This window comes from Triticum aestivum, chromosome 5B (genome assembly GCF_018294505.1).
Source record: "Triticum aestivum cultivar Chinese Spring chromosome 5B, IWGSC CS RefSeq v2.1, whole genome shotgun sequence".
NCBI lineage: Eukaryota > Viridiplantae > Streptophyta > Magnoliopsida > Poales > Poaceae > Triticum > Triticum aestivum.
The window spans coordinates 658248814-658259667 of record NC_057807.1 but is presented as its reverse complement, the minus strand read 5'-3'; the positions used below and the strand labels follow the sequence as shown (position 1 = coordinate 658259667).

General features: G+C 46.1%; 1 protein-coding gene and 1 non-coding gene across 2 annotated transcripts; both read right to left on the bottom strand.

Moving 5' to 3' along the window:
* Positions 1 to 3878: 3878 nt before the first annotated feature.
* On the bottom strand, positions 3879 to 4039 carry LOC123117939 (U1 spliceosomal RNA). The gene has a single exon (XR_006457569.1). It is a non-coding gene; the product is annotated as a U1 spliceosomal RNA (small nuclear RNA).
* Positions 4040 to 5060: 1021 nt separating this feature from the next.
* On the bottom strand, positions 5061 to 9866 carry LOC123113958 (protein FLC EXPRESSOR). Its single transcript, XM_044535299.1, has 4 exons — positions 9158 to 9866; positions 7289 to 7461; positions 6305 to 6450; positions 5061 to 5432 (listed from the first exon to the last, which is right to left on the bottom strand). Exons 1-4 carry the CDS (start codon positions 9739 to 9741, stop codon positions 5322 to 5324), a joined length of 1014 nt encoding a protein of 337 aa, XP_044391234.1. The 5' UTR covers positions 9742 to 9866; the 3' UTR covers positions 5061 to 5321.
* Between the last annotated feature and the right edge of the window lie 988 nt (positions 9867 to 10854).

The following is a 10854-nucleotide window of genomic DNA, read 5'->3' as shown; positions in this document are numbered from 1 at the left end:
GGCAAGAAAAATCGATCTAGTTGGCCTAACTAAACCAAAGATTCAAAGAAGAAATACGAGGCTATAAGTAATCATGCATATAAGAGATCAAAAGACTCAAATAACTTTCATTGATAAAAACATAGATCTGATCATAAACTCAAAGTTCATCGGACCAACAAACACATCGCAAAAGGAGTTACATCAAATAAATTTCCAAGAGACCATTGTATTGAGAATCAGGAGAGAGAGAGAGAGAGAGAGAGAGAAAGCCATCTAGCTACTAACTACGGACCCGAAGGTCTACAATGAACTACTCACGCATCATCGGAGAGGCACCAATGAGGATGATGAACCCCTCCGTGATGGTGTCTAGATTGGACCTGGTGGTTCTGGAACTTGCGGTGGCTGGAATTGATTTTCGTCGACTCCCCTAGGGTTTATGGAATATTGGGGTATTTATAGAGCAAAGAGATGGTGTGGGAGGCCACCGAGGTGGGCACAACCCATCAGGGCGTGCCTGGGCCTCCAGGCGCGCCGGGTGTCCTATGCTCACCTCGGGGGGGGCTCTTCGGTACTTCTTTGGCCCACTGGATGTCTTCTGGTCCAAAAAAATCCGCAAAAAGTTTCACTGTGTTTGGACTCTGTTTGATATTGATTTCTTGCGATGTAAAAAACAAGCAGAAAACAACAACTGGCACTTGGCAATATGTCAATAGGTTAGTCCCAAAAAATGATATAAAGTTGCTATAAAATGATTGTAAAACATCCAAGAATGATAATGTAACAACATGGAACAATAAAAAATTATAGATATGTTGGAGACTTATCACGGACGGCGAGGGCTCGGGTGTGGAAAAGGTTGGAGGGCGGCGGGAGGAGGAGGAAGGGTTTGGTGGATTTGGTGCAATTTCGATGGGGTCGGGCTGTCGAGTCCGACATGGCGGGCGCACCCGGACGCCCCATATCCGCCCAATATTTGGGCTAGATATGAAGTGTGCCGGTCAGCCCGGGCATTTGAGGCTCGTTTAAGGAGCCAGTCTGGGTCAAAATTTTGTGACCAGTCAGTGACTGGGCGGCCTGCCCGGACGTATGAGGCGGGTTTGGGGTGCCCGGCTGTAGATGCTCTAAAGCACCTGGAAAAGAAGTAAGACAAGAAGCAATTAATACGGTTAAGGCACCGAGAACACAACACAAATTAGGTCATTTCTAACCGAAAAAGTTAGTAGAGCAAATGTTAGAGCAAAGTTAGTGGAGTAAAATTTCACTCCACTAATGGTGGCCGCACCTAGCCGACCCCCTATAGTTAGCAGAGTAAAATCAAATGTGTGGTTGTCTTGCATACTTGACGCACAAACACAATCTATACACAATACATATCTTAAATCATTCAAATAAAAGCATGTATAGCAATAATCGTCACAACATAAAGTTTCATCACCGTGTTTTTCAAATTTAAACATGCGAAGTTCACCCAAAAGACATCACTTCAAACACAATGTTTGATTCAAAATCACCACAAACATAGCATGTATATGTTGTGGATCGAGCCAATCTTTGGCATGCATCACCACACCCTCGTCCACCACCACTCAAATGAGGTTATCGGCAACGAAATCAACGTCGACATGCTCTCGGCCACCATCACACCCACCACCACTCTCGGCCACCATCACCATCCTCTCGGCCACCATCACCATCACCACCACCACCATCACCACCATCAGCACCCCTTGGCCACCACCAACATTCCGAAGAGAGGCCAAGATTTCTCCATGAGTGAGCTCCCAATAATTTCTTGCGGTTTCATCTGTTGTGTTTGGATTCATGAACATGATAGCACGCTCTCCGGCCTTCTTTGCATCACGAATCCTCTCCTCATCAAGTGTAAGCCTACGCTCCTCGGCCTTCAACTTTCTCTCTCCAACGATGCACAAGCGAACCTTGTGTATGGCTTGATCGCACGTCCACGGAGGTGTTGTAGTAGTCAGGATCCTCTCCCAAAACATGGACTTGGCTTGATCCGTTCCGATCGTTGCATCCATGGAGATGGCACACAAAGCATCGCAAAGTGCAATATCTTCCTTTTGGTTGTAGTTTTGGGTGCGGGTCCTTGTGGCCTTGGTGCTTGCTTCGGTCACCTCCACCACCCCTCCTCGGCCACCACCTTCACCACCTCCTCCTCGGCCTCCTCCGCGTCTTGGGTGGCTGACTGATCCCAAAACGAGTCATCATAGTTGAGATCATCAAGGCCAATGGTGGCCGAGGACTCCGACGATGATGCGAGTCGGCCATGTTCATCTCCGTTCTACAATGTCAAAGCAAGCACTATAAACCATCACAAACAATCAATATCGAATTCCAATGGGACATGGTTTTTTTTATCTTGTTGGCATTTCATCGAGCACTTGGCGGTCGGGTTTCTTGTTATCGGTTGCGGCCGCTGCTCGCACCGGAGCAATCGCCATAGGGGCAGCTGGAGTTGCCGCACGAGGCGTACGCCTTGGACGAGGTGGCGCCATGGTCTTCTTCATCTTGCTTCTTGGCGCCCGCCTCGGCGAGCGCCGACGCCACCGCCGTCGGCTTTCGAGCCCGTTTGCCTCCAATAGGTGCGGCGGGAAGGTGGCATGTCGTTGCCGGAGACACAGTGGCCACGCCGGACACCATTGGCGCAGTTGGAGGCGGCCCTTGGACCCGGTGGTTCTTTGTCATCCCCGAGCTTTTTCGGCACCGACGGCGGCGCGTGGGTGGATTCTGGCGGCGATTCACCGGCGCCGGCGGCCAGCGAGGTGAGCGGGGGGTGTTGGCTATCCATTCCGGCCGGCTCGGAGGTCATCGGTGGCGGCGTCGACGGGAGGGGGCAAGTATTGCGCGGGAGGAGAGTGGGTTTTACTCATCCGCCCAAGGTTGGAGTATATTTAGGGAAATTTTGGGGGGAACAAGAAGTTGGAGTAAAAAATTTACTCCCTTAGCGGATTTAGGGGATCGGCTAGGTCCGCCGTAAGGGAGTAAACCAAAAAATTTATTCTCTTATGGCCTTTTATAGGATCGGTTAGAAATGCCCTTAATACTGCTCGCGGTCGATGTTGCTCTTGGTCTATTTGTTTGCCATGTCATTATCAGTGTAACTAGGGTTTATCTCGTTGGTGGATGCCATACTAGTTTCCACACCTCAAGAACGACGGTGAGGGAAGTACTCAAAGCTCAAACGACCAGGTTCACGTCTTTACCTGGTCTGCATGGTTGTCGCCGCACTGGACGCTGACGATTGCATTGAAATGTGGGTGTGTTTTGCCGGACGCTAGGTTCTATGTACCTTTTAATCACGGGCGATCATGGGCTCCTACTTTTCTGTACTATCTATTTGAATGGTTTGGCCCTCAATGTTATCATGGAGCATAGTACGTACTCCCTTCGTTTCTAGATATACTGTTTTTTAGACATTCTAATATGAATTATATATGGAGCAAAATGAGTGAATCTACACTTCAAAATGTGCCTATAATCCGTAAATCTCTAAAAAGACTTATATTTACAAATAGAGGGAGTAGTTAATTAAACTCTATCAAGGCCCTTGCTTAGATATGAACCAGTGTTTATGTGCATCTCTTCACTTAAATCATACCGTCTTCTGTATGTATGCAAACATGAAACACCGCGTCGTGAAGACTATCAGGCTTGCCCTCAAGAGTGGGCACCCGTCTCTACGACCGAGCCAAAAGGACCGAAGCGTTCGACCAAGCAAAAGTTTTGAGGACCAAACCGAAAAAACGACAGAAGCAATCTTCGTCCGCGTCTGCAAAACCACGGGCCAAAATTTAATCTCAAGGAATTTGAAGGGCGCACACGAACACGTGCTTCACACCACGGAAGGATCAAAATTTAATTTCAAAGAATTGGCAGGGGCCGCGCGAACGCGTACCCCCTCTACCACAAATTATGACGTTCACTCTCCCACTTGGGGAGATGATAGGCTAGCGCACCCACCAAGTGCAATGTGGGCCCCTAACCTAGGCCACGGGCCTTCTTGATCGCCCGTCGACCCCGTCCAGGTAAGTATGGAGCAAGGTCGCACCTGCCTCTCCTTTTATAGCGAGCTCTCCCCGTCGATGCCCCTCGCCAGGCGAGGTGGGACTAAACCGAAGCGCAGCAGCAGCTGCGTGCGCCGTGCGGGACGAGAGCACGCTACAGAAGGTTTTAGATGGGCTCGTTTTGTCCCATTGAGAGCGATATGTGGGCCTGGAACGCGAGCTGTGGCAGTGGGCCTGGACAACGAGAAATGTCTCGCGATTGTGGAGCCCTGGTTCTTTGTTACTATTTTTTTTTCTCTTTTTCCCTGGGAGAGCGGTTTTTTAGGGCACCCTGGGGCAGTGTTATTAGATGAATAGAAACGGCGCAAAACATGTAGCCCTCATTTTTTTTTTCAATTTCGAATAAAATAGCACTCCCATACAGGAAATAGGCTTCGCAAACAGCGATGATACTTATTTCTCAGCAAGGATGAGGCAACTATCTACGTGTGCACGCCACTTCTCTTACGACAAAGGAAAGGGATCTGTTTTCACCCAGCAGAACGACACGAATAGATCACATTTTACTTCCTAAGGGCATGTACAATGGTCGATAAGGTAGTCTTATCTTAAATCTTGCATGTAATTTAGATATGACAAAAAGACATGTCTACAATGAGTCATCTCTTAGCCTTATCTTTAATAACTAGTTATTCCTAAAAACGTGGTGACACATATTATGCTAAGAAATCATCTCTTGTCTTCTTTTAAATAAGAGAAGACAAGCCTTCTATTATGATTTCTCTCACCTCCACCTCATCATCTAATAACCTAGGGGGAGAAAACCACGTCTAAGATCCATTCCCTGCCATCATTTGGCAGAGGGGAGATCCCTACCCCCGTACTACAGCGAGAGGAAAACATTGGGCTGGGGAAAACCCCATCCAGTTAGCCTCCAAATGGCCATATAGATTTTCCAGGGTTAATGTGTCGCAACAAAGATGGCGACCACAGAAACAGCGACCTGACTGAGATTATCCATTATACGCATGGACAACCGACAGCCCATAATGGACAATCAACTAACTGGTGGATTGCTGATCAAGACAACACTGCATCAAGAATTTGCGGACTCCGGGCTATCGACTTGTACAGACATTTCAGAGTTGATTAACCAATGACAATGTATAAACAAGATCTCCTGGCACCTCCAATGCAAAATGAATTCATCCCTCCGCCAGCCTCAATTCGGTGCATCCTGCATCTGCTCGTTTACACTGGCAAAGCCCTAAGAAGGTAGCGCGCGAGGTCAAAGATACCCTGAGTCAGCGTTCATCTTTGCGCATCGGTGTGCTGCTGCTGCTGCTGCTGCTGGCCCTCGTACTGCGCATAGTGAACCGGCTGGGCCATGTAATGTTGATTGCCATCGGTGCGAGTCTGAGCCTGTGAAGAAGAAACAATATCACTACCACGTACCTAGGTATTTTTGAGCTTGCAAGAGATGCAAAATTCAAAATAGATATATCATTTCAGTGAGAGGGAGATACAAGGACCTGGAACTTGCCTCTACAATTAATCCCAAACACGATAGGACCCATGTGATTTTTTTTCTATCACAAGTGTTAATCAATTTCTTGCGTACAAAAGATATGGCAATACAGATTTTGAGTATTACAGCTCTGTTAGTGAACACATTATTTGCCAAAAAAAAAACTGACTTTCAGATATGAGCAAGCGGTGCCCATAATGTCATGCATTATGCACAAACCTAATGCCATAGACTGGGGAAGGTGTAAAAGAGTGGGATCCATGACTGCGAACAATGTAAAAGGTTGCTCGTTAACCATGTTATTCTACTCTGCTTCTTAGAGGGGGAAAAAAGAAACTTCAGAAATATATTACACAACAAAAAAATCATTCAGATATCCCCATCCTTTTTTTTTTGCAATAAACAAAAATCATTCAGATATCCCCATCCAACAAACGAAGAAGAGTGATGAGTGGAAACAAGAATTTTCAGTGTGTGGAAGATCTGCAAACCCCATGTCAAGGACTAAAACTGAGTCAAACATGCACACTGTACATGAAAACAACAAAACAAACATAATAGTCTCTTTAAATCGCCAAATTGATAGCGGTTACTCAGGCAACACAAAATTAGGGAAGCGAGATCAATACTCGAATTTCCGATAATTAGTGTGTTTCTGAACTAGATATACCACACGGTTTTTACATCTGTAACAATCTAGGTATGCAAATGTTGTAGCTAGTACCAAAAGGAGATAAGAGCACAACGATAAAGCTAGGTAACAAACCTGATTAGTGGTGCTATAAGCATCAGAATTGGCATATGTTCCAGCATATGTTGCCTCAGCACTGCCATATGCTGCATATGCTGCCTCGGGATTGCCATACATTGTGGCATATGTCGCCTCAGAACTGCTATACGGTTGAGCATACCCTGAAATAGGATTGTAACTAACTGATTCAAAACAATGGCGCAAGAAAACAAGCATACTTTCACCTAAGAAGTATTCTGAGTAATAGCTTGTTTGGCCCAACTTCAGCATCAGCTTGTCCAGGCTAAAAGCCAGAGATGGGCCAAACAGCTGGCTTCATCAGTTCTATATAAAGCTAGTTTCAAAAACTAAAGTCAGGTTGTACAGGCGACAAGATAGTAAGCTCAAGTCTCAAGATGCCTATTTTTATGGCTTTGCATGGCATCACAAACTTTTCAAACGGGCTTGTTTTTTTTTCTACTTTTGCATATAAATACTCAAAAACATCTTTTTCTTAGTGATAGTAGGAAAATCTGATTAGAAGTGATAAATATTCATAATACTCCCTCCGTCCGGAAATACTTGTCCTCGAAATGATTGTATCTAGACTTATTTTAGTTATAGATACATCAATTTTATCCATTTCTAGGACAAGTATTTCCGGACGGAGGGAGTATCACACAGCTAACTAGATTCCACAAACCAGCCCAACAACTGCAAACTGGCCCGAGAAGGCTAAAACTGCTAAACGCAAGTTATCTATGATAGCTGATATGCTAAGCATCTCTCCTACTCTCCTCCCTAACTACTACTATAACTTTATTCATTTTAGCATATATTTTGTCTAGGACGTTATGGGCCAAAAACAGATCATTCGATTATATGGGGATTTGGTTGTGTATTTCTGTATGCTATGGAATTAAAAATACTGATTAAAGCAGTTATGATAAATACTTCTAAAGCTATTAGCTAATACAGAAGAGGAAAAGGATAATAGCCCATAGAGATTCAGTAGTGTACCAGGGTTAGTTACAGCTGCTGCTGTGGTGACAGCAGTGGCCCGCTTTTCAGCATTTAAAAGCTCACCCCGAAGCCTCTCAATCTCACTAGCCACAGCAATCATATTTTTCTCCATTGCTTTACTTTGTAAAAGGTTATCAGCATGTGCCTTCTTTTCGAATTCAACCGCAGCCCTACCAATATTATAAGAAAGGACATTAGTGAAAGACAGTGGATCGGGTCTGATGGTACAAAGCAAGACCCACTAGATCAGTACCAATATCGCAGAAACGTTTGCTGACCATTACGAGTGAAAAGGACAATATCAATATTTAGGCTGAAGGCTAATCATAAATGCTCCCATAGCCCTATATATCTGTTATTATACCACAACAATTGTCAATTGATCTCAGATGGGATGCTTGAAACTTGAAATTAGTATAGACCTCCTACCATTTTAATTCATGTGCACTAAATTGACAAATCCAATAATCCAATGTTCATCTATAAATCTTACAGACAAACCCCACTAGCAACCATTACATAGCTATTTTCCTGCTCTCTCATGCAGCCATTCTAGGCTAGGCTTTAACAGTTCACGTATATGTTTGGATTTGAACAGGGCTACCCTGATTAGCACCCCTATCAAAAATTGCCGTTCGCATGTTGTGACCTTGGGTGTTGGGGGAAGGTGGAAGGAGATGGAAACATGAATCAGGGTTTCAGTAAATAAGCTAACTTAAGGAAATGGATAACTTGGCCCTGAGCTGCCTTCCCACAATACGCCAAGGTGGTTGCAGGTGCTGCCATGCCGGCTGTAGCTCTGGCCCCAAAAGCATCCATAACATTACAAGTGTGATTGATGGCACCGCAACTCTAATTGCAATAATTAACTGAACACTACCCTAGCGCATATGAAATCTATGAGGCCATTTGGTTCATATATGCCTCACCAACTGCAGTGTGATATGCCATACGACCTATATGACCAATGTTTGATTTGTCATCAATTAAACAATGCAGCATGGAAAATGAAGTAAAATGCATGCATTATCCCTTTATTCCTCTCCAAAGCCTGGTGTACAACATTTTGCAGATGGGAGACCTTGCTAAATTAAACAGCCCTTATGCTTCTAAGCCATTAACAATTGCAGCCCTATCAAATTAAGAAGCAGACGAGCATAACCCTCCAATATAAATTCAAATAACCTACAAACTGCTGTAGAAATAACTCTGCTGCAGGTCCTATGTTGGTCTCTGATCTCTAGCAAACAAGGAAACATCCATAGCAATTCCCCTGAGTAACCCTATCTCGCTACCAAAATATCTCAACTAGGCCATACAACGACAATTGCTCAAACAAATCTAACAAATTGCTAAGCACAAAAGCCATGAAATTTTTCTCATGACACGTGAGCTCATAATTCTACTCATGCAACCACTGTAAAGGTTCCAGAAAACCAGCTTAATTGCGGGACATCATTGCTCTTCAAGGAACCATTGATCTGCCCTAACCCTAATGCTTGATATGCTAACAATCTAAAAGTTCTCTTGGAGAGCAGCTTGCTTGAGCATAGCAATCTATAGCAATTCAACAATCAACACAACAAGGGCTGCTTTGCATTCTCATTAATGCCCAGAAAACTTTTCCCTAGCAGGTTCTGTGAACTACAAATTCCTAAATATGCTAAGCATGTGACTTAACGCTCTGAGCACATACACAAAATCCACACCAATCGTCCAAAAAGATACAATGTTTCAGTGCTGGAACTTGATAATCTTAAACAGAGTGATGGCATGAACTGGGAGTAGGGTTTTGGTCCCATTTGAATAAGAGGGGTGACGAGGTGTGCCCTTTTTGATTCTATAAAATTGAACAGATGGCAATACCTGCCCTTCTGGATCTCCCGTCGCATGGTCTCAATCTGCGAGCGGACGTTCTCCGACTTGGCGGAATTGGACTGCGCGCACCCTAGCTGCTCGCGGAGGCCTTTGAGCCGGTCCATGAGTTCGTTGCGAGCGGCAGCGAGCACCCGCACATCGGCGTGGACCTGCTCGATCTCCACGCGCGCGCCGGCGACGGAGCGCGCCTCGGCCTCGATGCGCGCGGCCTGGTCGGCGATGTTGCAGACGTCGGCCTCGCGCTCCATGCGGGCCCTGGTGCCGGCGATGGAGACGGCGCGGAGCTCGTGCTGCGCGGAGATGAGCTGCTGCTGGAGCGCGACGTGGGTGGCGGCGAACCGCTGGTTGTCGACGAGGAACTCCTGGATGTCCCGGTCCCGGGCGACGATGCGGTCCTCGAGGGCCGCCACGGCGGGGTGCTGCGCGGGGCCCCCGCGCGGGTGGTGGAGGAGGGCGCCGTGCGGGGGCTCGTCGCGGTCGTCGCCGGGCTGCGGGTGCTGCGGCGCGCGGCCGAGCAGCGGCGGGCCGGAGTCGTGGAGGCTCATGACGTGCGGCGCGCGGCGGCCGGCCATGGGGAGGCGGGCGGCGGCGGAGGGGTTTGGGGTCGGACTGATCGGTCGGCCGGTCGGTCGCCTCGATGAGGGCAGGGCGGAGGGGAACGGCAAGAACAGGCTGGAACGGATGACGGGAGCCTTCGTCCCGGGCTCTGTTTGGGCTGGACTAGGCAGACTCGACTCTCTCTCAAGCGCTGCTATTTTGCTGCCGAACATCACATTTTGCGGCCCATTACCAAGCGCCGTGTGTGTGTACATGCCGAAATCACAAATTAAGTAGTCCATTTCTCTTCTTTTTTTGCGGGTGAAGTAGTCCATTACTCAAAAAGAAAAACTAATTAAGTAGTCCTAAAATAATACTCTCTAATCTTTATAAAGTTAGTACAAAGTTGAGTCACTTATTTTGCGACGGAGGAAGTAACTGAGAAGTACTCTTTGCAAAAGTCATTCCCATTTTCATTGTGCGCCACTTGTCGTAACTTGTGATTTTTTTTTCTTTTTTCGTACGTTCGTCTATTCAAAATATTTTATCTTTTTAACCGAGCGTCTAAATCCCAAGCCATTTTCGATATTAAATTTCTCGCGTCGAGATCTTCCAAACTAGATCCCATATTTATAGGTTTCAAAGACTTTTTTTTCGAGAGGCACTCGTGGAAAGCAAAATATGTGCATCCACGTGAAGTGAAATTGTGTCTCTCGCGGAAGCAAAAAAATAAGCTTTTTCCCTTTTCGAGAGGCGCGGTTGTGGCTCTAGCGGAAGCAAATTTGTACCTCTCGCGGAAGGAAAAACGTGTTTATTTTTCCTTTTTTGAGTGCCTCTCGTGGGAACAAATATGTGGCTCCGCGAAAAATAAATCGTGCCTCTCGCGAAAGGGAGCAAAAATGCATTTTTCCCGAAAAAAATATATTTTTTGTCAAAAAGCCTGCGAAAACCGAAACCCCAAAAAGGTAAAAAAATCATCTAAAACCCGGAAATGCATACAAAAAAGTAAATAATAAAATCTTGAGTGTGCGCAACCAGCGTTGCAGTTGATCTGCAGGAAAACCATCGATCGTTATTTTGATCACACAACGAAGCTCTCAATAAAAGTACCAATGTCGGTACTAAAACCGGCAGACCTCGGGTGTAGG

Coding starts and splice junctions, on each gene's coding strand:
- LOC123113958 (XM_044535299.1), bottom strand. CDS start 9,741: ATGGCCGGCCGCCGCGCGCCGCACGTCATGAGCCTCCACGACTCCGGC. Junction 7,462..9,157: donor CGGGAGATCCAGAAGGGCAG/GTATTGCCATCT, acceptor TAATATTGGTAG/GGCTGCGGTTGAATTCGAAA. Junction 6,451..7,288: donor AGCAGCTGTAACTAACCCTG/GTACACTACTGA, acceptor ATCCTATTTCAG/GGTATGCTCAACCGTATAGC.